Source organism: Neurospora hispaniola (genome assembly GCF_033458365.1).
Source record: "Neurospora hispaniola strain FGSC 10403 chromosome Unknown B0T23scaffold_1, whole genome shotgun sequence".
NCBI classification, from domain to species: Eukaryota; Fungi; Ascomycota; class Sordariomycetes; order Sordariales; family Sordariaceae; genus Neurospora; species Neurospora hispaniola.
In genome coordinates, this window is record NW_026944406.1 from 872719 (window position 1) to 896835 (window position 24117).

The following is a 24117-nucleotide window of genomic DNA, read 5'->3' on the forward strand; positions in this document are numbered from 1 at the left end:
AAGTCAAAAAAGGAAACCTCGATTCTTTGTAAAAAGAAACCTACATAAGGTTCATTCAGACGACCGTTGAAATGGAAGCTGATGATGATGTAATGGCTGACCTGTGACAGACCAGATCTAGAGTTCATGTCCCGGGGGCGGACTGAGCCGGAGCCGGAGTCGGGGCCGGTAGGGGATAACGAGAGATCGGAAGGGGGCCGGAGGGGTCCGTATGTTGACGGCGGCGATTGATGTATGACTACCTACCTAGGCACCTCTACATGTAGATAGATGGAGATGTACAGTCCATCTTGGTATGCCCTACTGAACTTTCTTTTTTTCTTTGAGAGTCCTCATTCCATCTATTCTTTTTTTTCCTTTTCTACGCCCTGTTCTTTCGTGCACTGACTGTTTTTACCATGTCATATTGTATCATACCATGTCACGCCACATCATATATCTGACCAGGACTACTTTCCTCCTTTTCTGTTGTGATGTGTGGTAAACATTCCTCTCTTCCATTAATCGATATTTTTTTTCATGTTCGTGATGGTCTAGAGAGTTTGTTCATAAACCCATCTTTCGTACAAGTTTGGTTTTGTACGTTTTCATTATTTTCAAAAGCCTTTTCGCTCTTATCACTATATATATATGTTTAAATAGAGGTAGGGTTATTGATCTTGGTTCGTCAATTGCCATAGTTCTAGTTCCTATCTCATACCTAGGTAAGCAGGTAGCTTGCTCACATCCCGTCAGTCTCTTAGACAAGTTCCTCCATCAAGGCAATGGATATCTCCATACTGGGAATACCTCCCATGAAATGAGATAGCTATCTTCCCATTTTATAATACATTAGACTTCATAGTTCCCTTTGAGAGACAAATATAAAGTTTGTATGCTGCTTCCACTGGTTCTTTTGGGGGCCTGTCTGTTTCCTCCTTCCCGGTTGCATACTAGATTACTTAAAGTCTTCTTTCCCGAATCCTCATGCCTGTGTCGCTGTTGTTTTCCACTTACTTACGTACACGTGTGCTTGGTTCTCTTGATTTACGGTTCGGTTCCCAAGCTTGACGTTGCGAAAATGTTATGAATTTTTTTTTTATTTTTTTTTTTTTTCTGTCTATCTTTTTCTCTTTTTTTACCTTTCTTTTCTTGTTGCCTAATTCTTTTTTCCAGCGTTTGACATAGACAAACAGAGGTAAACTAAGCCCACAGATCCGCACCACCACCGCCAAAACCACCATAAACATTTCCAACCTCGAAAGAATTCGGACGGACATTTTGGCTTGTAAGACTTGATGAGACATAAACTTCTCATCAGAGACCTCCATAAACGATGAATCTCGGCAAACTCAACCCACGGTGGTGGCCCCTTCCTTCTTTACCACACACACTTTGTTTATTCTGTCTCTCCTTGCCCCTCCCCAACTTCCCCAACCTGCCCAACCTGTTGCTCGCTCTCACAGCCCCAACTCCGTCAAACCTTCTGGCCGGGTCTAAACTTACCCGAACCAACTTCCAAAGCTAGAACAATGGATGCTGTGTTCCCGATGAGGTGTACGTAGCACAGAACGCAGCTTACACACACCTACCTTACACAACGACACACAGCAAGAAAGCAGACATGGAGTGATACTGTAAGGGTTGGTCCACGCGATTTTCTGGCTTGCTACTTGGCTGATTTTGAAGAATCCCCCCTTGCTCTTCACTTCAAAGTAACATCACGCTCAGGTTAAACAACCCTACGAAACAAGTAGAGATGGATACAGATAGGAAAGTTGAGATAAGGTCTTGAACTAACGGTCAAACCATTATTGGAGCCCTTCTTTACCTTCTTTCCTTACTTGAAGCGGTGTGAGCTGCGCGTTCGTGAGAGTAACAACTCTTTTCAGCTGGCGCAGATAAGGCACTAGTCCACGTTGACCTTGGAAGATGAGGATCTGGAGAATGAGGCTATCGAAAAACGTCAACGATCAAATCTGGGCTGGGAAAATTAGCTAACACGACCAAACGGGATGAGCAGACCCGCCGGGATTGTCTCGGGAGGAGTGTGTAGGATTCGCCCTGTGTTTCCCAGGATTTGCGCAATCATCTCGTTGGCCAATTGCTCAGGTAAGGCGAGCGGAGAGCACTGGCTAGCTAGCCTAGCTGGCAGAGTTGCTAGCTGGCAAAGTGTGGTGGAAGGTGAAGCTCCATGAATGTGGGTGCATGTAAGCTTTTGTGGCTGGTAGGACTGTCACCGAGGCACGGCATCGCTCTTTTCCCAATTCTCCCTCTGACTTGTGAAGAAGAAGTCATCGGACATATCCGTGACAACGTGGCACAGCACGCGGGCGTGTGCGCGCTTGAACGACCATCTCTAGCCCAAACTGGATTCACGGACTAACTAGTCGTTTTCCACGATGCCCATGAAGCCGCAAACTGGGAAGGGTGTAGACGAGTTGACGAGGTAGCCCGGGAGCACAATGTGCACACTGAGACGTAGATCGTTCTTCGCTGGCATATTCGCGCCTGAGACATATTTGTTGTCGTCCTTCCGTCTTGAGACATGCTTCACGTACTTAATGTAGGTCGTATGTGGGTTTGTGTTTGTATGACCAAGCCCTAAACCTGTTGCCGTTAGTAAATGACTTATCAGGAAACAGACGGGTACCTGTCATTATCCAGCAGGGCAAACATCTCTGATAGATCGAACTGAATCCCGCCGCTGCCTTGATTGCTTCGTCTTTGGAGGGGGCCGAGCACCCACTTTACCTCCGGCAGCATGAAACGACGGGCGTGGCAAGGCAACTCTGCCCACGTTCAGGCACAACCAAGCTAGCATGGTACCTGCCTCCCAGTTTCTCGGCTCTTGTGCGGTTTCAAACCGGCTGAGCGCTTCGCTACCCAAAGGCAGCTTCATCCCTCCCGACAAGCAAAGCAAGTGCACGAGATGTATGCGTATGCGTATGCGGGTTATAACCCTGTTGGTAACCTCGAAGCAGCGGTCTGGGGATAATGAACGGTGGTGAGTGAGCCACGTAGGAGGAACCCTGGACGAGGAAAGGGGGATGAAGTCGTATCAAAAGGCTTGAAAGGCGGCTGGGAGGCATATATAACACAGCTATCACCAATGAAACCGTTTTCATTGCGCCGTCGAAGCTGGGACCGGGCAACATTTCCATGCTGCCCACAACGTGGGACGAGATGAGGAGTCTGACGTGCAGAAGTGCTGGACTAAGGTAGGGACTAAACCCCTATGCGCCACATGCTTATGGGCTCGGGATGGAACGTCGTCACGAAACTGGCGGTAAAGGTGCGTGCCTGACTAAGGTACGTGGTGCGTGGCCCGGGACCAGAATCGGCCGGCGTGGTATCGGCGCGGCGTGGCTGGGGAATTGGAGACAGCCCCAAGACCTCCGCAACGGAGGAGCTATGGAAGCCACCATCATGAACTGCCAGGTGTGGATGAGTGCGGGATCTGGGCCGTCACAGAAAGACAGCACAGGGGTTGCACAACCAACCGCACCACCCAAAAAGGTGCGGCGAAGCAAGAATCCTCGCACAGCAGGACCCTCTGATATGTCTCTGGGATGGAAAAAGAGACCCGGACACACAGACGGGAGCTTGTCCGACCCAGACGGATCGATGTTGGGGAGTGGAGCCACAAGCGCCGGCCGTGTTGTTGGACCCTTTTGTTGACTTGTCGTCCATCTGCCGGCCGGATCACCGCCGCGATGGTGCGCAGTATGCGGCCTTGCCTCGCCTCGTGTTGCCTGTTTCAATGGCCGGCATTATGAAAGGAAAGAATCTACCCTGGGATGGCGCTCAACAATGCTACCGCTGGCGGCATTGGCCGATCGTCCCAGCTTGGCTTGGAGGGACGGAAGGTGTCATTCCAGAAAAGAAAGATATAACCATCGGAGGATTCTGATATACCGGCGGCAGAGACAAGCCGTGGCAGGATCAAGCGGGCATAACGAGAACATGTAATTGGACTGTGAGGCCGTCTGAGAGGGTGGTGACCGTGGTGGTGAACTTTAGGTGTGTGGGTGTGGGTGGTGTGAGTTGGCAACCAGACCGGGCATGTTCACGACGCTTGTTCCCAGGTCGGTATGTAGCCCAAAGTATCTCTAGGGGGTCTTTTGGGTGGGGAGTACTTGCTTCAGGTACCTGCTTCCGAAAGAGGCCAAAAGCAGGCAGGCTCCTGGGGTGGTCTTGGATCGTGGACGACTGGCATTGGACGATTTGACGGCCAGGTTGCCAAGAGCCGGGCCCAGGCAATGGGAAGCCGTGGGAGATGCAAAAGGGCGGGGGGGCGAAAATGCAAGGCCAGCTCAGCAGGCTGTGTACATGCTCAGCGTGCGGCCTATAGGATTATCCAAGGGCACCTCATGCCTTCCGAAAAGGGGGGTTTGGAGCGAAACAATAGGACGAGACAAACATGATAACAGAGAGGCCGGAGAGGGAAGGTATAAGGCAAGCCTTGTACACCAAGTATATAGCCAGGAGACATGTCTGTACATAGGTATGTAAGTGGGAAGGGTGTCTGTCATTCAACACAGCCGTCACCATCTGGAATTGGGATGTCGGGGATCTGGATACATATCTCCTCCATCCTTGCTTGACTCTTTGATAAGTACGTGACTGAGGGGATCAACGCCGAGCATCAGACTGCAACTGCGCATATCGATAGTTTGGAGGAGTAGTGTAGTATGAGCTGGCAGTGTGGCCGGTGTTCCGTCACCTCGTAACCATATCATGAATCATGACTTTTTGGTACTAAGCTCGGACAGGACATTTTGCTCCCCACGGAAACTGATGGCTGCATTTCGGAGGGATGAGCCCGAGTCTGGTGAGGGGGCGGTGGAAAAGCACGAAAAAGCTGACGAGTTGGAGGCAAGAAACGACAAGAAGGAAGAGAGCACAAGAGAAGCGGTGGACTCGGATGAAGCCATGCCATCCATGCCTTCGATGCCATGACAAGCTGATACTCATGAGGTTGGGCACTCATCCCGCAGTCGTCAGGCACAGCAGGAAAAGAGCAGATAGATGTCCATAGCAGGATTCTCCCGCATATTATCTCGACCGGTGATGCGTGATCCGTGGATATGCGTCATGGAAGATTATGTTTCTGCGGCGCTTGGAGAGGCAAGAGGGGATGATCAAGCTGAAGACGGCGATTGGAAGCTGGACGTCTGTCGCTATCAAAGTCGCGCGTTCAGTGTTTGTCATGGGACTCCATCTCGTCCATTCAGCTCACTCAGCATGACTGGCGGCAACGGTGTCCGTCCATCCAACGGAAGGAGGAGCGGGTAGTATCTTGTGTCCACGACATCCACATTTGATGGAAAGCATCCGAAGCAAGCAGGCCGAAAAAGCCAGAGGGACAAGCGCAAGTGTCAACGCAAGCGCGAACGATACGAGGGCAAATCACGTCAGGCACATGTCGGGCCCGAAAAAAGGGAAAGAAGTGGGTGAGTGGAAGCGGGGCAATGGAGGAGAGAGGAGGAGGGGACCTACTGGACGCAAGAGGAGCCTCAACCCGTAGCTCTTTCTTTCTTTCTTTCTTTCTTTCTTTCTGACACATGCAAGTGCAGGTGGGGGAGGGGGGGGGAACTGTGAAATTTGAAATGAAGATGCAGGACTGAAATGAGGAAGGAGAGGTGCGTGCAGTTGCGGGCGGCATGGAAAAGCTGTCTGTCTCTGGGCGACGAATGAAGCCCGTTTGGTGAGCTATAGTAACCGTTCTGATATCGATTTACGAGATCTGATATTCAACCATGATTCCTTGTCTGGAGGGAACCTGAACAACAAGAGCTTCACGAGATGGGAAAAAAAAAAAAAAAAAAAAAAAAAAAAAAAAGAAGAGACAGGGATTGTAGCGTGGCAGAGAAACATGCGAGCATGCCGTTCAGTGGACCGCTCGCTGCAAGTGCGCTGAATGACAAGGAAATCCACCAATCTCCAACCTCACAAGGCATGACTCCAAACTTGCAGGCACGAGGGGAGCTGCTTCAAAGTGTGTCCCGCATTTCCCAGCCGCCAAACCCAACTTGTAAATAAGTGGGCCGCCTGTTGGACTGGGCTATCCGTCCCTTACCCCACGTCCGGCCGGTACATCGCTCAAAGTCACCGTGATCATCTTGAGTTCACGGCAGCAAGGCAGAGGCGCCAGGCCGTCCAGGGTGCGACGAGACACACCAGCTCCCTCCCGTCCGTCACCTAGCTCTCTCATGTTGCGCTCTCATCGGCTCTCACTCAGTCTTTCCAGTTCGGTGGGATGGATTGTCCAAGTACATGAAAACCCGATATCCGTCTCATCCACATGATGGCAACTTGCAGGTTGCTGTGAGCAGAGATGATGATCTGAGGGAGACAACCAAGACAAACATCATCACCACTTGCTTTATTTTACATACACTACTTCCACTCATCCCGCCCAACCCAAAGAGGGAATCCTTCCACCCCCAACCTAGGTAGTCGACGACCTGGGTACATAACCGCCGGGAGGATCCACCAGACGCTCTCGCCCTGTCATAACCGCTGTCCGTTGCCCTGTGTCCAAAACCAACCCTGTCGTCGCCCTGCCCTGTCAGTCGCAAAGTGTCGCGCTGTTGCTGTCGCTGTCGACCATCCCGTCTCCGTCCCAGCCGTCCTCGTGCCCGACGGGACTCCAGTCCCGTTCCTTGTCCTTCGCCTGCTTCAGTTAGGTTGGGTCTTTCGGATCGTACTCTCCCCCTGAGGATCCATCCAGCTAAGCCCCAGAGAGCCATATCGACCAGGGCCATCAGGGCATGGTGTGGTGTCTGAACTTTTCCTAGTAGCGACCGATCAGCATTCCTTTCCTCTTGCAGCTTGGTTCTGATTCACCTTGCGTGCCTGCAGGTGGTTTGAGGCGAGACCATCAACGGGCAGCTCCCCGTCCCTGTCCCCAAGGCAAGGCGAGGACCTTTAGGTTGTTGAGCCCTCTTGACTCTTCACTTCAGGTCGTCAAGTCCCAACTCAACCCCAGGAATCGGCCAAAGACCATAACCATCAGGGCAACGAAACTCCGGGTTCGCTGTCCGTCATCTAAACATCCATTGCGTATTCTCGACTGGACCTCACAGCTGACGGAATCAACCTTGCCTACCCCCATCTCCTTGGGTGCGGACCTCTATCCCTGCTCACTTGTTAGATCGTCTCTCGGTTTGCGACATCAACCACGCACGGCCAGGGCTCGCCTTGTTCCCGTTCCCAAGACAAATATACCTACATATCCGTTTCTTAGTCTTCATGAAAACATGAACTGTTATACCCATCTTTGATACCCCAAGACAAGAAACGTTCCAAGCCGAAGGTGGTCCAGCTCCCATTTGTTGATATCTCATCCAATATCTTAGCGCCTTGTCGAGCCGAACCGAGCACCCCCGTCGCTGTCATTGGAACGCCAACCTCCGCCGTCGTCGGTAGTACATGGTCGACCACTTGGACCCTATATTGCATGGCCCCATTATGATATCCATGCAGCGCTCTCTTTCTTCGCCCACCAACGTTCAATCGTCGCTGCGTATGTCGGGGAAACCAGAGGATCATTCCCCAAGGTTGAGCTCTCTAGTCCCGTTGCGCTAACCCACGTCCTTTTCACGAGTAGCTCCATCCCCAGAACAGTCTCCTCCGGCAGCGTCGAGGTCGCCAAATCCGCCATCTTCGGAGAGTCATGTGGACGCCTTGCACTCACGAGCACATCGAACCAAGAGCCCGTCTCGCGCGGCCAAAGACGCAAACATGAGCCGCCGTAACGACGACCTGTCTAGGCGCGGACCTGGTCTGCAGATGCCTACCACTCTTCCCATCCGTCCCATGCCCACGATCGACCAAGGCACAGAGCCGTCGCCAGCGCCTACTCCCAAGGACTCATCCGACAGTCTCAACACCAATATTGCAACCGCCTCTTTGTCCTTGTCGGATGAGAAACCGGCCAAGCTCAAGTTCCCGCGGCCGTTGCTGTCTGATGTTTCACTTTATACCCAGCCCTTTTGGAGTCCAGAAAGTGAAGGAACAACCTTGGAGGAGCTGGCCCATGTTGTTCGCCTGTCCAAGTACCAGGAGCGCAAGCGCGCAAACACAAGGATTCGCCTGCAAAGGAACCTCATTTCGACGGCACTTTCTGCCCGTCTCATGAGGTCTGGTGAGATGGCCCATCGCAGCCTGGTGGATTGCTTCCGTGGAGACGACAAGAAGACGTTTGCATCCTTGTACAATGCAATCATCGACGTCCGCAAGAGTTGCGACGAAACCCGTCGGTATGCGATGCTCGAGCCCGATATGGAATTGGCGCAGGCGCCAGGTCTCACGTCAACCGAGAGCGTTGACACACCCACGGGATCAATTGCGGGCACTACCCCAGCACCAGGGACTGTTCCATGCTTCCTCAACGACCTGTCTTCTGAGTCGCGAGAGGCTTTGTTGAGTGTTCTCAATCAAATCAGAACGAATCCCGACTATTTGGCAACGAGAATCAGTTCCTTGAAAAGCACCGAACTGGCGGCGCTGACAAAGTTCCATCAGACCATGGAGCCAATTGAGTCGGTCCTTCCGTATCACAGCCGACCAGCTGGTCGTGGTACTTCGGGTATGTCGGGCTCTTCGAGTGCTGTCGGTTCTACCTTCAGTAGCTCCTCGAGCGCAGTGGGCGCCAATCGGCAGTCGGCCCAGGAAAGAAGCGCCATCGAGCGGCTTTTGTCCTTCCAGAGACACGATCCCATGTCGGCCTTGATATACACTTGCTTTGCTAACTCTGCAGGTCCCGACAGCGCCGAGGACCAGCGCAGGACGGCGATCTGGGCGAACGTCTGCGCTCGGTTGATCTCCAACCCGGCCACTGGCAGTGAACAGACTGTCATGTCCATCTGCAATGTTTGGGTTTCCATGCGCGGCTGGTCCGGAAAATCCAACATGGAATGGTATCTTATGAAGATCCTGGAGGAAGGAGCCTTTCTGCTCGACCGAGCCGAAGACCAACATGGAACCCGGTTCAATATTTCGGATTGGAGTTCCAAGGATCAGATTGCCGCGGAGGAGTTTTATGCCAAAGCTGTGGATGAGCTGTTCGAGGTCATTGACGATGAAGACAACACCGGTATCCCCGAGGGACTTATCGAGCTAGGGAACGAAATCATCAAATGCCTGGAAAAGAAATACCTCGAAGCGACCCGCAAGTGGCTTGTGGCCAAATTCTTGTTTTCAACCTGGCTGCTCGGAGTCATCATTCACCCCGAGGCCTACGGGATGATGGCGGACTATCACATCACTGAATATGGGCGACAGAAGATCCTCAAATCCGTTGCCATGAATGCACAAAAACTCGTTATTGACATGCTCCATAGCAAAACTCCGGTGTCGATCCCACCAAAGATCCGAGGGCACATTGAGAACATACAGAACCGGTTTAGAAACACAAAGTATCAGCCCAAGACCCGCCTCTTGCCCGCTCGATCCATCACGTCCCTTCGAGAAACAGCAGAAGTTCATCCGTATCTGGTCGTTAGCCCTGCCGATTTCGCTACCATTGCCAACGCCCTCTTCCCAGATCGAAGACCAGCCTCAGTTCATTCTGGAGGTCGCCGATCTGGGGCGCCGTCTGTGTCCAACTTCTCTGTGGCATCTCAACCCATGTCTGTGAGGACAGCCCCTAGTACGCAGTTCGACGCCTTGTCGATTGTCAGCACCAGTGCCGGCTCGATAACCAGCGATATAACAACATCCCGTGAGCCCCTTCTCGAGGAAGGGCCCGGTTACTCTCCTCCGGCTTCAAGCGCCCCAAGTTCTTCGGTCAACTACGAGGATGACGGGTACCGTCTTCGTCTCGCCTTGCATGAAATGTCTCAGGTCCTTGGACAGGACGTGTTGAACGGCTCCTGTCACCCTTGCGCTGAGCGCTGGGCGGTTTTGTTTATCTCTGGCAACGGCAGCCAACTTTCAACGCACATGACCTTCGATCCCGATGATGAGGTCGATGAAGAGGCCACTACCTCTAACACCGATAGCGAAACTGACGAGACTGACAACGAACGGCCGACACTGTACCACGACTATCACCAACTCCGAGACGCGATCCTGAAGTTGGTTCAGGAATATGAGATTCCTCAGAATTTGGAGAGCAGTGGCACGCGAAAGCAAACCTTTAGCAACCGAGCGTCGACACTCAAGAAATACAGGTCCAAAAACCGGATGGCCAATAATATGGGCAGCCGGAATCCATACAATAGCTGTCGTTCACGAGCCCCGAGTGTTACCAGCAGTCTGTCGGACACTTCCAGCCGGGGAAATGGCAAGGGGAAAGAGTTACCAGAGGCCGCGGAACCCACGTCACTCCTTATCGCCATGCTAACAGCCGCATCCTCCCAATCACGAGCACAATCGGATTTTGTCAACGCCCACCTTTACTGGAGGACACTCCAACAGCTCAACGCCCTTACATCCGAGTCTCTGCGCAAGGATGGGTTCTCAACATTGCTCAACATCTTCTCCCGTGGCCCACGAGACTCGATCCGCAAGTCTGCCGCCGCCATTGAAGAATACGATGCATGGCTTATCTGGCTGAAGCAGAGCCAGGAGCGCGCCGAGGGTCTTATCGATTCAATGATGCGCCGGCTTCGTGCCCTTCGTAACAAGATGTGGTACGTTACCGACGTACGCAACTCCGCACCTTATGACGAATCACGAAATGTTGCAGTCGCCCTCAAAACCATGGGCATGCCTCACCGTTGGAATTCGTTCCAGCGAGTCAAAAGCAGGATGCAACGTGGCCCAGCCTCCAGCTACCTCTTCAAGACCGAATCCCAGGTCTTGGACATCCTCGCGGCGCCCGAAGAGCAAGGTGGACCTAACAAGCTCCGTGACGAGCAGGCAGAGAAAACCGCCAGGTGGCTGCAGCAGTATGAGGTTGAAAACTTCTGTTGCGGGGAGGAGAGAATCCATCGCTTCTGCTGTGAGGTTGATAGTTGTATCAACAAACTGCTCGGTGATAGCATTGTCGACGGACCGGTTCTATGGTCCAGTGAACTTTTCACGCGGGATAGGCGAAACCTCGAGAGCAAGCAGGTCAGCCGCCGTGACCGAGACTTCGACACCCAGTCGGTCTCGTGGGATGACTCCATCAGTGTGATTAGCGACCCTGAAAGGAGATTCACCCCGGGAATGCGGGGCCGGTCATCCAACACCAATCTGCGAGCTTTGTCTGGCCATAATTTGAGTCAGTTGTCCTTCGATTCTTCTAGCCGCTTCAGCTATTCACGAGCTAGCACGGCAATTTCCGAGATTGACGGCTCGGACTACTTCGGTGCATCATCCCCGGTGCATCAGATCGATTCTCGAGAGACGTTCTGGTCACCCTTCCACCGCCGGCCTACATCCCCGAGTACCGTTACGTCCAGGGCTCAGTCGCCAACCACGAGCATAACCAACTTCTCTGGCTCCTTCAACCCTCCCAATCATCACACTCTCCCGTCCAACACCCAGCACTCGATAGGTCGGTCTGGCGCCTCAGTGTCATCTTCCAGCGAAACTGTCTTCCAGCAGCGCCAGTCAGAGGAGAAGGCTCGCTTCCTCGGCGAACTCCGCCAGACGCTTACCAGTCTTATTCTCTCCGATCTTGGTAACCTGGTATTCTCTCGCGGTTCGGAAACGGACGCGTGGTTCGAAGGTCTAGGCCAGGATTGTATTGATCGCCGAGAAGCCATTCAGCGCCGCAACCGTGAGGCCCTGGGCAAGGAGAAGCGCAAGTCCGCCGGCAAAGGTGGCCTCAAGCAGCGGATCCTTGAAAGGAAGAAGAGCTACACCGACCTCCGCGATGGAGTAAGCGAAAAGGGAGCATCCGAGACACAAAATCCTGTTGCCGAGGCAGGTGGCTCGGGCAGTGTTCACGGGAACGAGAATACTGCCCCTAACGAGCCCTTATCCGGACAGCGGTCTAACCGCGACGGAAAGAAGGAAGCAATGCCTGATTTCCCATTCATGAAGTCCTACCAGAGACTCTTGCGGATGTTCTGCGTGCATCCCAACCCATATGTTAAGCTTAATGCCCTTCATGAGCTCCAACACTTGATCAGCGCATCCCTGAATTCGGGATCCCGGCGCTCTCGATTGGCCTGGGCGCGGTCTGATCCCGGCTCTGCATCTTCGACCACCGAGGAGCACGGGACCCAAACCCGATCGCAGCCTATCGACGACGCGATTGACAGCTTCAAGGAGCGGCGTTCTCACGCGCTCATGCAAGCTCCGGCCTTTTCAGGCAGTCATGGGCATAGTGGTAGAGTGCCGGGCGGCGGACGAGAAGCCGACACGCGCTCCGTTGTATCGGTGTACCCTGCCAACACGGATGCCATCGCCAATGTCCTACAGAAGCTCTTCCGTGATTCATCTATGCGTCCCAAAACACTCTTCCGCGACTTGCAGTTCATCGCCGCCTTTGTCTCTCCCACCATGCTTGACAAGACAGAACGAGGCAAAGCGTTCTGGGACGCCGGACTTGCCGCACTCAGTCTCAAGCAAGAAGTGTGCCGGACAATGGTCGAAGTCGCAGACGAGGTAGTTAAGAACTTCACCACGACTCGTAACGATGCATACGACCACCGAGCGGGCAGCGGAGCAGGAGAAGAGCCAAGCGGCACGCAAACACCCACAGCCGACAATCCATCGTCCCCGTTCAACTCGCCGCCATCCCCGCTTCCTCTCACCACTCACTCTCTCGCCGACGCTGCACGCATGTGGACCATCACGGCCAAGGAAGGCGATCCCACGGCGCAGCGCGAGCTGGCTATCTTTTACTTGTCCAACCCTGAGCTGGTCGAGCGGACCACTCTGCCGCTGAGCAAGCCCCGGGAGGTATTCAAGCAAGCTGTTATTGACAAGTACGGTGGCAGTGGTGGAAGATCTGGTGCCGGTGGAAGCAGTTCGGATGAGAGCGCCAGATTTGCGGGAATGGGAATGGGCGATGTCAGGAGCGACCCGGCATTGATGTGCTTGGCTATCCACTGGATGGGAGCAGCAGAGAGTGGAGGGGATGAGTTGGCGAAGACTTTTATGGCGCAGCAAATGCGTTGATGTTTTGGCTCCGGGGGCGGAGTAAGTCGAGAGGCATGGGCTTCAACGCCTTGGGCCGCATAGCTAACGTGGTCCGTGTGAGTGTGCGTGTGCTTGTTGGGCAAAGGCTGGTCACTTCTGGAAAGTTTCGTCCGGCTTGCTGTAGTTGTTGCTCTTCTCTGTCCTCCTGGGTTGATCATTTGAAGTCTCTTTCCCGCTGCTGCTTTTGGAGGTTCCCTTTTGTTTTGCTTATACCATCAACGATATGCCAGGCAGGTCTTACATACCACCATGTACACTCACCACAGTCATGTATTCTCTCTTCTTTTCTTGGTGAAGGTCAGCGTTCAACACTTTTTTTTTGGAAATGCTGCTGCGCAGCCTCGGGTCGGATTTTCTGTTTTTCTTGTCAGCTTGAATACCCCTTTTTGCGTATACCATTCCCCATCATCATCTTTTGTCTTTATCGGTCGTGTCGTGTCACGTCATGTCATACAGTGTCTCTTGTACAGGGTTTCTTTACATTGGGTGGTTATCTGCTGTTTTGTCCCTGTTTATCCGGCCGCTTGAGTGCCTACCATGTTATGTACCAGGAGGGAGGGAACGCAGCCAACAATGGCAACTGTCTAAACGGCGCACGCAGCACACACACGCGGGCAGAATTGCGGGGGATAAGTGTAGAGTATGATGTATGAGCTATGAAGTAGTAAGAAGGGAGGAAGCGAGTGTCACTACCGGATGGTGAAGCGGGTAGGTGGGGGTGATGGGACAAAATCAACAAAGATATAAAAGACCACTTTTGGTGATACTTGTGTCGAGATGTGTGATTACATCGAGCTTGGTGACTCGGGCTCCCGGGCTATTGATACTGCACAGCTCGAATACCGCTGTTGTATATGTCCCTCAAACTTGATTTGCTGACTGAATTTCCTTTGGAACGTGCCTTACCACTAAGAAATCAGATTGGGTTATCGGATGAGAAATAGGGAAGATGAAGGCGAGTGTCAACACAACGAAAAGGGAGATGGGATGATGGGGAGATGGGACGAAAGAGAGGGTTAGGGTTTATGCGCTGGTGTATCTGTAACAATTCCGGTGGGGGTGGTGGGGTTGACTCGATCGCTCCCAAAACAAGCAGGCGGCGGCGAATGGCAGAAGCGTTGCCGCCGTGGATTTTGAGTCATCCGTTGCCGGGAACGGGGGACCCGACTGGGGGCGCGCGGTCCGGCCGCTAGTATGGAGCTGGTCCCCCAAGTGGAAGTCGAATCGGGCGCCGCCGTTGTTGCAGTAGCCCCAGGTGTCTCGGAAAAGTTCCAAGTGGATTGATCAGAGGAGTTCCCCGTCCTCCGTCTCCGTCTCCGTCTTGCGCCAGTCCTCTTCCAAGACCCGACCGCCGACGACTGCCCCAATTAGCCCAACATGCCTACCATTAACGTCGACAAGTATCGCCTCTTTGAGGAGCTTGGCGAGCAGTAAGTTTCCCTGTGGTGGTTTTTTGAATTATCACGGTTACCCCGCCATGGTGTTTTGACTACTTCTACGGACACAAACCACTTACTTACACGCTTTGCGCCAACCACCACAGGTTCACTCCCGACACCTTCCAACAGCTCTGCTTCGAGTTCGGCATCGAGCTCGACAAGGACACCGAGGAGGATGAGACGCGCCCCAAGGACCAGGCCCCCGAGCTGGCCATCGAGATTCCCGCCAACCGCTACGACATGCTCTGCTTCGAGGGCATCGCCATGTACCTGAACATCTTCCGCGGCAAGCAGACCACCCCCAACTTCAAGCTGCTCGACATCCCCGAGGACAAGATGCAGAAGATCACCGTCAGCCCCGAGACCGAAAAGGTCCGCCCCTACGTCGCCGGCGCCATCCTGCGCAACCTCAAGTTCACCCCGGAGAGATACGAGTCCTTCATCGGCCTGCAAGACAAGCTGCACCAGAACCTGGCCAGGCAAAGAACCCTCGTCTCCATCGGCACCCACGATCTCGACACCATCCAGGGCCCCTTCACCTACGAGGCCCTCGCTCCCAAGGACATCAACTTTGTTCCCCTCAACCAGACCAAGAAGATGAACGGCCAAGAGCTGATGGAGTTCTACGAGTCCGACAAGCACCTCGGCCGCTACCTGCACATCATCCGCGACAAGCCCGTCTACCCCGTCATCTTCGACGCCAACAAGACCGTCTGCTCGCTGCCGCCCATCATCAACAGCGACCACTCCAAGATCACGCTCGACACCAAGAACGTCTTTATCGAGATCACCGCCACCGACCAGACCAAGCTCGACATTGTCTGCAACATCATGGTCGCCATGTTCTCCAAGTACTGCGACGAGCCCTTCACCATCGAGCCCGTCAAGATCGTGTCCGAGCACAACGGCACCACCCGTGTCACCCCCAGCCTGCACACCCGTGTCATGGACGTCGAGGTCGATTACCTCAACCAGTGCTGCGGCCTTCAAGAGTCGCCCGAGTCGCTGTGCAAGCTGCTCGGCAAGATGGCCTACACTGCTGTCCCCGATAAGGAGGACGCCAAGCTCATCAAGGTTTCTGTGCCTCCTACCCGTGCCGATGTGTTGCACGCCTGCGATGTGGTATGTTTTTTTTACTCCCCTCTTTCCCCCTTATTACCTTATCTTCCGTCACACCTAGCCACCACTAAACTAACACATTGCTACAGATGGAAGACGTCGCCATTGCTTACGGCTACAACAACCTCCCCCGCACCTCCCCCAACCAGGCCTCCACCATCGGCAAGCCGCTCATGATCAACAAGGTGTCCGACATTGTGCGCAACGAATGCGCCATGGCCGGCTGGATCGAAGTCATGCCCTTGATCCTCTGCTCGCACGAGGAGAACTTTGAGTGGCTCAACCGCGTCGACGACGGCCAGACCGCCGTCAAGCTCGCCAACCCCAAGTCGGTCGAGTACCAAGTCGTGCGCACCTCCCTTTTGCCTGGTCTGCTCAAGACCCTGCGCGAGAACAAGTCGGTGCGCCTGCCGCTCAAGATCACCGAGGTGGCCGATATCGCCTTGAAGGACGAGACCAAGGAGCGCAAGGCGCGCAACGAACGTCACTTCGCCGCGGCCTTCTACGGCAAGACTTCGGGTTTCGAAGTGGTCCACGGCCTGTTGGACAGGATCCTGTCCATGCTGCGCGTCAGCTTCGTCACGCATGAGGAGGACCTCCATGGCAAGAGCATCGACTACAAGGTTGCGGAAAACCCGAGCGAGGAGAAGGGGAACGGGTACTTCATCAAGGAGATTGACGAGCCGACCTTCTTCCAGGGGAGGGCGGCGGCCATCTATCTGCGCTTGGGAGGCGAGACCAGGAGGATTGGCGAGTTTGGTGTGCTGCATCCGACTGTGTTGGAGAAGTTTGACTTGAGATACCCGGTTAGTGTGTTGGAGGTTAATCTGGAGGTTTTCCTTTGAGTAGTGAAAGGAGGGCAAAACGAAGGGGGTGATCTAAGAGGATGACGATGATGACAAGATAAAAATAAAAAGAGTGAAAAAGTTTACTACATGTACTTGTGGAGAATAGAGAAGATTTTCAGTTTGTTTGATTGTTTGTTCAGGTCCGCCCTCTCCATTATTGTTTCCTCTGTATCGTTGTGTCGGCCAACATCCATACGATGGACAAAGTTCTTGGGTGAGTTCAGCCCCCCTGTAATGGATGATATATCTGGACCACGTCCCGTGTTCTACCCGGGGGTTGTCGTCGATGCGCACTAACAAAGAGGTAGGTAGGTATTCCAGGGCGAACTTTCCCGTCGTCTTGTCTTTCTTCAGGATGTCTTGCCAAGCGGCAGACTCTCTAGCTTCCAGTGAAGTGTTCTTTCCCAAGACGCGGAATTATCATGATACTTGCCCTACTTGACTGGGTATATAACAATATCTATTTGTCCTCTGTTTGGTTTGGGGGATGGGTGTCGTGATGTACAAGAGACGGATAGGTTCGTTTCTTCCAGTGAGATTCCCACTCCCGCGCTTACTTACAAAGCTTAGATGTCCTCTACTGATGCCATCACTCATCAATCTCGTTTCTATATGACAATGGTAGAGTAAGAGATCTGGAATTACAACACGGGATGACATGAGCATATCTGCCGGACGGGAATGACAGTCATCACCCGCCATGGCAGTCTCTTCGTGGAATACATACAGGGCGGTTGTTTACTAAGAGCAAAGGTACCTACGTTCATCATCTTACCCATAATCACAACACCAAGCCTAATATTTCACCTTTACATTGAGTCATTCAATTTTAGTTCACATCTTAGTGGTGTTGTATCAACAGATTCGTAGAGCTTACATGGATGTGTCGAAACAATGGCCTGTTGCTCTTGGGAAGAGGTGATCCCACTTCCTGCAATGCAGATAGCAGCAAGCAGGATGCTTCCGATCACAGCACCATCAGTGCTTCCCGATACACACCCGAGGTTGACATGTTTTCCATGTGCCAACACCTGTCTCGGCGGAGGACGGGAAGTCAAGCTTGCGAGGAGGGCTCCCGCACCCCTGACCTCCCAACACCACCTCTGTCAGCCCATCTCGGCAGCCCAGCCTTCCATCACTTTGTGATCGACATTGTGTTGACACTTGGTATTCTCCCCCCATTTCTGACAGCAGATAGATACACAAGCGTGAAACAAGTGTCTTTCCTCTTCTTCTTTTTCTTCTTCTTCTTCCTCCGTTACTTCTCCCCTTCCCCTCCGTGGGGGGAAATTCCCGGTTCCCTCTCGATGCCCTGGCTGCATCTCTAAGTATTTGGTTGACATAGCTTGAATGATTACGTTTGGCCCTCGATATAGCTTTCTTCTCGCAACTGACTCGGCGAGTCGTCTACGGCGGGCAGGTTCAGATCCACCACCAGCCAATGCTCGAAAAGAAGAAGACGCCCGTACCCTTCAACAGTTGACCGCCAACGCCAGAAGCACCAAGTTGAACCACCCCGGGGGAATTGACAAATCTGACGACCTCTTTGGTGGTATCAATCTCAGCAGCAGCAGCAGCAGCAGCAGTACCGATATGCCTGGCTGGAGGTATGCCTTTGCTTTGTCCAAAGATGCGGTCAAAGCCGCCACCCCGCCGGGGACCGTCGTGAGGCTTGTTGGTATGTATGGTACTTTCCTTACTTATACACCCCCCCCCCCATCCAGTTCGCTTCATCCCTTCTTACTCTACCTTCGTTACTGCCCGTCACTTCCCCCCCACCTGATCAATGACCAAATTACGACTGACACCCCCTGACCGCCGCAAGAACATACCCATAACCATAACCATACCCAACCACCACAGCAAATCGACTACACCCAATTCCCTATCCCCACCTCCGACCCTTCCGACCCTCTCAACTGGGCCCGATGGCGCAAACTCTCCTGTCTCTGCAGCCTCTGCTACTACGCCTTTGTCTGCTCCTTTGCCTCCGCCTCGCTCGCGCCCGCTTTAGGTGTATGGAACGTATCCTTTCCTTCTGATGCACGAGGAATCGAAGAACTCAGTCGGTTGACTTTTCTGAATGTCCTCGTGCTGGGACTGGGTAATATCTTTTTGGTGCCGCTGGCGAATGCGTATGGGAGGAGGATCGTGTTGGTGGGGAGTGTGTTGATGCTGTTTGTTGCGACGGCTTGTGGGACGCGAGATAATGGGATTCAAGGAAAAGAAGGGAGGAGGGGGATGATGTATGAGGGCATGTTGGTCATTAGGATCTTTCAGGGGTTGGGGAGTAGTGTGTCGGAGACGCTGGGGCCGGTGGTGGTGGGGGAGATGTTTTTTGTGGGGGAGAGGGGGAGGTGGATGGTAGGTCTTTCCTTTTTATTTCTCGAGAAAGAAAGAGAGCGAGAGAGAGATGGGATATTGGGAAAGTTTATAAATGATGCTGATGCTGACGACCTACCTAGGCTCTGTATACCGCTTCTTTGGCCGGCGGATCGGCAATAGGAGGGATATGCGGAGGATACATTTCCACGAGATACGGATGGTTCGGTATCTTATGGGTGACTGCCGCTTTGACAGGAGTGGCGTTGCTGGCAATGGTGTTCTTGGTTCCGGAGACGCTGTTTGAAAGGGGCCCCCCGTTGTGTTTCCCGGCGATTGCAGCTGCTTGTCGGAAAGAGAGGCATAGACATCGACATGGACAACATCGAAATCACCACCACGACATCGCGGAGGAAGAAAAGGAGATTGACGGTGGTGCTGATGGTGATGGGCAATACCGCCACAGTAACCGAAGATCGAGCGTTCGACGATATTACTACCAACCTACTCGCACACCGTATCTCAGCTTGGGTACATTACCGTCCATACGAATGACGATGCCGTCGCGATTCATCACCTCGGTCTATACCCCGCTGAACATCAATACAAACCAACCTCAGTACTTCCGAGACTACTGGGATCCACGACTGGGGCTGACTTGGTACGAAACAGCCTCGGAGTCGGAGGATGAGGATGAGTCTGAGGAGGAGAGGTTCTCGATGGGTGGTCACGGGAGGGAGTCCTCATTGCCAACGGTTCTACGGCCGCCACCACCTACAGCAACAGCAGCAGCGCAAGGAGGACGAGATGTGGCTGCCGGTGGTCTTTTGCCTTCGGGAGGAATCGCAGCACGACGATCCACCGCCCAAAGGCCTCGCTACCGCCTCTTTCCTCCTTCCGAGGTTGACATGCGTCCAATCCTGTGCCACGAACCGGCACCACCCCGGAGAGACACTAACGACCATCTAAATCACTTCTTCACCCACGGCGGCGCTTTCGTTCCCCCTTTCAACAATGGTGGCAACTCGGTCTTTTCCTCCATTCCTTCCTCACAAGATCCATCCACCACCCACTACGAACCCTACACCTACCTCCGCTCCCTCCGCTTCTTCATCTTCTTTCCTCCACGCCAGCGGCCGCCTCCACCCCACACCCCTTTCGACCTCCCGTTTCCCGAATCCCCTCCTTCCACTTACCAGTACTCCCCCCACAATTTCAGTCCCGACCCCAATTTGCATCCCAACCCCAACCCCGTTTTCCGTCCCAATCCTACTATCCTTAAACCCTCCTTCTTCCATTTTGACTCCCCTTCCTCTTCAAGTCCCACCCAGATACTCCCCTTTCCCTTCCCTGGAACAACAACCCCCAAATCCCTCTGGCGCCATTTTTTGTCTCCCATCCTGACCCTCCGTCTCCCAGCCGTCTGGATCGCCACATTACATTCCTCCCTCTTAATCGGCTCCGTCTCCGTTTTATCCACACTCGGACCTTCACTGTTGGCTTCATCGCCTTATTACTGGACTCCAGACCATGCAGGGGCGGTGTTATTTGGTGGGTCGGTGATGGGGATCATGTTGGGGGGACTGTATGTATTTGTGGTGGGGGATGAGAAGATGAAAGGGGGGGTTGCTGGTACCTCGGAGGGAAGGGCTAGAGGGGAAGGAGGGAGAGGGGGAGGGGCAAGTACAAGGGGGGAGAGACTTGGAGGAGGGGATCAGGGACTAGGGGGAGGAGGAGGGGGAGGAGGAAGCACTAGGAGGGGAAGGGGAAGTAGCAGTAGGGGAAGGACAGGGGAGAGGGGAGGAAGGACAGGTGGGAAGAAAATAGAGAGAATCAAAAGCTGGGGGGAGAGGTTATTTGGCAGCGGGAACAATGACTACGGGTATGCAGAGGCGGAAAGTAGGTTGATGGTTGCGATGCCGGGGTTGGTGATTGCCACGGCCGGGTTACTGGTTTGGGGGTTTTGTGGGGAATATGGACCTGCTTTGGACGCAGCTGCTGCTTCTGCTGGTGGGAATAATAGCACAAGTGGTGGAAATGGGAATGTCACGGTGGGTGTAGGACCGGGACTGGGCAGTGGGAATGGAGGAGGAGGGTATGGAGTGAATAGGTATAGTTGGCTCGGGTTGATGTTTGCATTTGGGATGGTCGGCTTTGGGATGGCTGGGGTGCCGGGGGTTTGGTTTAATTATGTGAGTCTTTCCTTTCCTTCCCATCATCATATCATTCTCCCGAGGATCCCTCATACTGAACACACAACAGCTCATTGACTCGTACGCCAACCTGGCCTCCGATTGCTTCGTCATGATCTGCATATCGCGCGGCCTTGTCCCCTTCGTCTGGACCTTCTTTGTCAGCGAATGGGTTTCGAAGCAAGGGTATCTGATCCCCTTTGGTGGGCTCACAGCGATTTTGGGCGTGCTTTCTCTGTTGTTGATTCCAGTTATCTGGTACGGGAAGAGGACGAGGATTGCTACGGCTAGGTTTGTTGTTGGGAATCAATGATGGGGTGGTGATAAGGACACGGGACACGGAGTTGGATCCAAGCCTTGGGAGCGTGGGTGAGTGTGGTTGAAGGAGAAGGTTGTTCGTGAAGAATAGTTGCCGGTAAATGATACAAAGCATGGCAGAGTCAATCATTAGTGTACATATCATCAAAGGAGTTACGCCGGGAACATGTTTATTCTTTTCTTTCGAACATTTTACTAAAAAAAACACCGCCATACTCTTAGCTGTGAACCATATGGTGAATCCTTAAACACGCGCATTTATCAAGCCAAAAGGTATCGCTCATCATGAATTGGAGCTAAAAAGGGCCTATGTCCCCCAACTGCCAGCCATATCACACTGAAAACCAAACGCCGAAAGTAGAAATAGACCACCATCCTAACTTCCCACATCCTTCGACACCGAACCCAATATAGTATTTAATTCCCCTCCGCAACCTTCATATCCACCTCCCACTCCCTCTTCACCTCGGCCGCAAACTCCTCATCCACCAGAACCCTCCACCCAACCTCCGCCATCGCCCGTCCACACTCCAACGCCCTCTCAAACGCGTCCTGTGTCCCCGCCCCCTTTGTGAACCCCTTTGTATGATTCGCCGCCCCGTCCTCCGTCTCGATGCCAAACACACCATGAAACCCCGGACACTCATAGCACACATTCCCCATATCCGTGCTCCCCTGGAAGAAATCCGCGGGATCCTCCCACGCCACAGACCCTGCCGGTTGCACGGCCTCCATCCACGCCTTGCACAACGCTTTCGATGGGCGAACATCAAAGTAAGCCGGCAAGTCCTCCTTCCGCCACTCACACCCCGTCGCTAGCGCGGCGCCCTCAAAGCATTTCAGTACTCTCTTCCCCAACTCTTCGGCGCCGCGTCTTGTGGTGCTGCGGACGTAGTACTCCACGCAACAATCGGCTGGTGTGACGTTCGGCCTTGTGCCTGCTTCTCTGAAAATACCGTGGATGCGCTCTTCTGGTCTAATCTGCTGACGAAGCATGCTAACAGCGTTATAACTTAGACAAACGGCGTCCAAGGCATTGACGCCATGCCAGGGAGCTATGGAAGCATGCGCCTCGCGACCGGTAAAGTAAACACGATACTTGACGTTGGCTAGCATGCGCACGTACGAAACAGCGTTGATGCCAGAAGGGAGTTTGGATTGTGGACCAGGGTGGGCCATCAAGCATGCATCACACCCTTTATAAGCGCCAGCCTCAATTAACTTGAGTTTACCGCCGCCGCCTTCTTCGGCTGGGGTCCCGAGGAGGCGGACTCGACCTGGTTGGCCGGACTGCTTGAGGGCCGCGGCTACACCGAGAAAGGCGGCGAGGGAAGCGGAGGCGATCAGGTTGTGCCCGCAGGCGTGGCCGATCTCGGGAAGGGCGTCGTACTCGGCGTTGAAGATGATCAAGCGGCCGCCGGAGCCGTATTCAGCCTCGAAAGAGGTGGGCAGACCGTAGGCGGGGGAGGTGATGGTGAAGCCGCCGAGGCGGCGCAAAGAGTGGACGAGGGTGGAGTGGGCGGTGAATTCGAGGTAGGCGAGTTCGGGGTTGGAGTGGATGTGGGTGTTGATGAGGGCGATTTCGGACTTGTTGGACTGGATTGCTGAGGCAATGGCCGTGGAGATGGTTGGGTCAGTCATGATTGTCTTTTGGCTATGTGATGAGAGATGGATGAGTGGTCCTTGGTCCTGTCAATGTCCAAGTGGTATGGGAATACCCCCCTTCTTGTATCGCTTCCGTTCCTGCAGTAGTCCCGTACAACTTGAGCCTCGGCCACGAACCGACCAAATCCAAACATACGGTGAAGCAGCCGATTGGACCCGCTCGCCTCGTTCTTGTCGTCGTCAACACCTAGAACATGAACAATGGCCTGATGTTGAACAAGGAAGTCTAGCCTCCCTCGCTCGCCTCGTGTCGCTCTCTCTTAGTGTACCCCGCTCCTAGGGATCGATAGCTGGGAGCCTTTCCGCACTTGTCGTCGAATGACTGCGGAAGGTGAAGCGAACTCGTGCACGCCATCTCATTGGCTTGTCCCTTGTCCTCAGCTCGGTATGGGTACCCGTTGTCGTGGGAAATTACCATGGTGTGTTTGTGTGGCCATTGTGAAAGGCGTCCTGACCATGGTCGTCGGGAATCAAAAGACAGATGCATCGTTCGAGAAATCCGAAGATCGCAATGTTTGCCAGTGCGTGGAAAAGCAAAGGCGTCTGTTTCAAGTCGGTGCTGCAAGGCGTCACCTGCAAAAAGGGAAGGCGCGAAGCGAGTGAATGCACTTGCCTTACTTTGCGCGTATGGTGTGGTGTACCTTCCATGGTTTCTGCAAACCGAGTGCAAAACCACCACCACACTTCACAATAAGCTTCTCATCACCCTTTCAACGTCCAATTCGACCGATATAAAAGAGGAAACATCAAAAACAACAAAAAGGGATCAATTAGACGTCAGGAACAGCAAAAAAAAAAAGCTGAAAAAATAAAACAAACGACGCCTGCAGGGATCGAACCTGCGCCTCCGAAGAGATTGCCTAGGTTATTACGTAATGTAATAGCAGGGCAACGCGTTAACCACTCCGCCAAAGCGCCTAGTGCTTTTTGTTGTTGAAGTGAAATGTCAATGGTTTAAGTTATATACAGCTAAAGCATAGTAAGCTGAAAGCTGCAGGATGGATGTGGATGATGGTGTGGGTATCAATGTGGGGCTGCGTATGTGGAGGGCTTGGCATGCAAACCGGCTGTGATTGCTGTTCTGGCCAAGGGGCATATTTGTATCGATGTATGCATCTATGCTCGAAGCTTTGGGTTTTTATCAAC

The 24117-nt window shown here is 53.4% G+C and overlaps 8 protein-coding genes and 1 non-coding gene across 9 annotated transcripts; 5 read left to right on the forward strand and 4 right to left on the reverse strand.

The window, feature by feature from the left end:
* Positions 1 to 2365: 2365 nt before the first annotated feature.
* Positions 2366 to 2908, reverse strand: B0T23DRAFT_307640 (uncharacterized protein; the record flags this gene model as incomplete). The annotated part of the gene is made up of 2 exons (XM_062834431.1): positions 2366 to 2589; positions 2734 to 2908. Coding segments are annotated over 2 exons (399 nt in total), but the record flags the coding sequence as incomplete, so codon positions are not given.
* Positions 2909 to 3243: 335 nt separating this feature from the next.
* Positions 3244 to 4594, forward strand: B0T23DRAFT_400649 (uncharacterized protein; the record flags this gene model as incomplete). Its single annotated transcript, XM_062838514.1, has 6 exons — positions 3244 to 3468; positions 3527 to 3705; positions 3907 to 4002; positions 4038 to 4067; positions 4128 to 4486; positions 4524 to 4594. 6 exons carry the CDS (start codon positions 3244 to 3246, stop codon positions 4592 to 4594), a joined length of 960 nt encoding a protein of 319 aa, XP_062696568.1.
* A 689-nt stretch (positions 4595 to 5283) lies between these two features.
* Positions 5284 to 5583, forward strand: B0T23DRAFT_309143 (uncharacterized protein; the record flags this gene model as incomplete). The annotated part of the gene is given in 2 exon segments (XM_062834502.1): positions 5284 to 5431; positions 5447 to 5583. Coding segments are annotated over 2 exon segments (285 nt in total), but the record flags the coding sequence as incomplete, so codon positions are not given.
* Positions 5584 to 6113: 530 nt separating this feature from the next.
* Positions 6114 to 7014, reverse strand: B0T23DRAFT_4316 (uncharacterized protein). Its single transcript, XM_062840331.1, has 2 exons — positions 6832 to 7014; positions 6114 to 6778 (listed from the first exon to the last, which is right to left on the reverse strand). The coding sequence occupies exon 2, from the start codon at positions 6747 to 6749 to the stop codon at positions 6279 to 6281; it is 471 nt and encodes a 156-aa protein (XP_062696570.1). The 5' UTR covers positions 6750 to 6778; positions 6832 to 7014; the 3' UTR covers positions 6114 to 6278.
* Positions 7015 to 7258: 244 nt separating this feature from the next.
* On the forward strand, positions 7259 to 13182 carry B0T23DRAFT_4291 (uncharacterized protein). The gene is made up of 2 exons (XM_062840169.1): positions 7259 to 7510; positions 7595 to 13182. Exons 1-2 carry the CDS (start codon positions 7417 to 7419, stop codon positions 13045 to 13047), a joined length of 5547 nt encoding a protein of 1848 aa, XP_062696571.1. The 5' UTR covers positions 7259 to 7416; the 3' UTR covers positions 13048 to 13182.
* A 985-nt stretch (positions 13183 to 14167) lies between these two features.
* Positions 14168 to 16602, forward strand: B0T23DRAFT_368842 (phenylalanyl-tRNA synthetase beta chain). The gene is made up of 3 exons (XM_062836477.1): positions 14168 to 14498; positions 14612 to 15629; positions 15716 to 16602. Exons 1-3 carry the CDS (start codon positions 14446 to 14448, stop codon positions 16469 to 16471), a joined length of 1827 nt encoding a protein of 608 aa, XP_062696572.1. The 5' UTR covers positions 14168 to 14445; the 3' UTR covers positions 16472 to 16602.
* Positions 16603 to 17824: 1222 nt separating this feature from the next.
* On the forward strand, positions 17825 to 21472 carry B0T23DRAFT_328631 (uncharacterized protein; the record flags this gene model as incomplete). Its single annotated transcript, XM_062835687.1, has 5 exons — positions 17825 to 18152; positions 18300 to 18838; positions 18940 to 20479; positions 20531 to 20988; positions 21059 to 21472. The coding sequence occupies 5 exons, from the start codon at positions 17825 to 17827 to the stop codon at positions 21299 to 21301; spliced, it is 3108 nt and encodes a 1035-aa protein (XP_062696573.1). The 3' UTR covers positions 21302 to 21472.
* B0T23DRAFT_368847 (peptidase M20, dimerization domain-containing protein) lies at positions 21460 to 22620 on the reverse strand. Its single transcript, XM_062836478.1, has one exon. The coding sequence runs from the start codon at positions 22483 to 22485 to the stop codon at positions 21724 to 21726; it is 762 nt and encodes a 253-aa protein (XP_062696574.1). The 5' UTR covers positions 22486 to 22620; the 3' UTR covers positions 21460 to 21723.
* Positions 22621 to 23789: 1169 nt separating this feature from the next.
* On the reverse strand, positions 23790 to 23889 carry B0T23DRAFT_t69. The gene has a single exon. It is a non-coding gene; the product is annotated as a tRNA-Ser (tRNA).
* Positions 23890 to 24117: the final 228 nt, after the last annotated feature.